This window comes from Egretta garzetta, unplaced genomic scaffold (genome assembly GCF_000687185.1).
Source record: "Egretta garzetta isolate BGI_Z169 unplaced genomic scaffold, ASM68718v1 scaffold975, whole genome shotgun sequence".
NCBI lineage: Eukaryota > Metazoa > Chordata > Aves > Pelecaniformes > Ardeidae > Egretta > Egretta garzetta.
In genome coordinates this window covers 306,903-308,293 of record NW_009259633.1, presented here as the reverse complement: position 1 = coordinate 308,293, position 1,391 = coordinate 306,903, and the positions used below count along the sequence as shown (strand labels likewise).

Below are 1,391 nucleotides of genomic sequence, written 5' to 3'. Positions count from 1 at the left end.
CCCCCCGCGGGCCCTCCACCCGTCTCTCCCTGTGGCTGCTGCTGAGCCCCCTCTGCCTCCGCGGCTCCCCTCAGCACCAGCGCAGCAGCCCATCCCTCCGCGTCCTGCGGCGACGACGCCGTGCCCCGCAGCGCATCAGCGTCTCCACGTAGTCCCTGCTGGGATGGACTGTGCCTGGCCCTGAGCGTGGCAGCAGCCAGGGCTGGCGTCTGCCGTGTCCTGTGCCTGTGCCCTGGCCCCACTGGCCCCCCTGGCCCAGGAGATGGCAGCATCTGAGAGCCTGGGGAGGGCCCAGGAGGCGGGTGCTCCAGGGGCACCAGTCCCGTGCTGAGCCAGGGCCACCGGAGGGGCCAGCCAGAGCGAGCCTGGCCAGTGGGGGCGCAGGCCTGGCTTTTTTTTGGCTGCCGCCGGGCTCCCTCCAGGAAGGAAGGCAGCTCCTGCCACCCCAGATGCCCTGGCCCCAGGATTGGCGCGCTGCTCCAGCCACCTCCAGGTCTCAGCTCACTGGCCAGCGGCGTGCTCTGTAAATAGCTCCTTGAATACATTTTTACATAAAACTCTGAGCTGAGCCTGTGCCATCCGCCCCCACGCAGGGAGGAGCTGTGGGGCTGGGCATGGAGGTGCCCGCAGCGCCTCAGTGCTGGCCCCATCTGTGCAGCCATCATCGCCAAGGGCACCTTTGGGGTGACTGCTGGGGAGGGAGTGCAAGCAGGGGGGTGACAGGGCAGGGAGCACTGACCTGGGCTCCGGGGTTCCAGGAGGGTGCTCAACCCGTGGCCAGCTGAGCCCCTGGAGGAGCCAGCCCCCCACCCCAGGACACAACACAGTGATGGGTGCTCTGGCCCAAAAGGTGCCAGCGAGCTGCCTGGGCACCGGGCCCCGGACAAGCACCTGCCTGGGCAGCAGGGAGGTCCCGGGCTGCTTGGCCAAGGACCTGTCCAGGATGCCAGGGATGATGTCCAGCCATGGGGTGCTGTGGCACCAAGCCCAGCCCTGGCTCCAGCTGCTCCCGTCCCATCCTGTCCCACCACAGCAGCTGCCCTTCTCCCTGGGGACCGTGGGCACAACACCCCCAGAGCTCCTTCCACCCCTTTCTCTGAAGCTGAGAAAACCCCCGGGGAGGATGGACAGACAGGTGGACAGATGGACAGAGCCCCCTGCCCCACCAGCACCTCAGCAGGGCTGGCAGGAGGGGAGACTGCAGAGCACGGGGCTGGCACTCGTGCAGGAGGGGAGGGCCAGGACCCGCACCCAGCGGGGCAGGGCAGGGACCCTGGGTGCTGCCCCCAGCACGGACAGGACGGCTCGGCTACCCTCGCTGGCCCTGCCTGCACCCCTGGCTCAGGGGGACACAGCACAGGGGCTGCTGCCAGCACTCTGGGACCCACATG

General features: G+C 69.0%; 1 protein-coding gene across 1 annotated transcript in view; it reads left to right on the top strand.

Moving 5' to 3' along the window:
- The window catches only part of SERINC4 (serine incorporator 4), a 7,413-nt gene extending 7,261 nt beyond the window's left edge, over positions 1–152 (top strand). Inside the window, exon 13 of the mRNA XM_035893982.1 lies at positions 47–152. Within this exon, the coding sequence (XP_035749875.1) occupies positions 47–152 (106 nt within the window). The remainder of the gene's footprint in view (positions 1–46) is intronic.
- Positions 153–1,391: the final 1,239 nt, after the last annotated feature.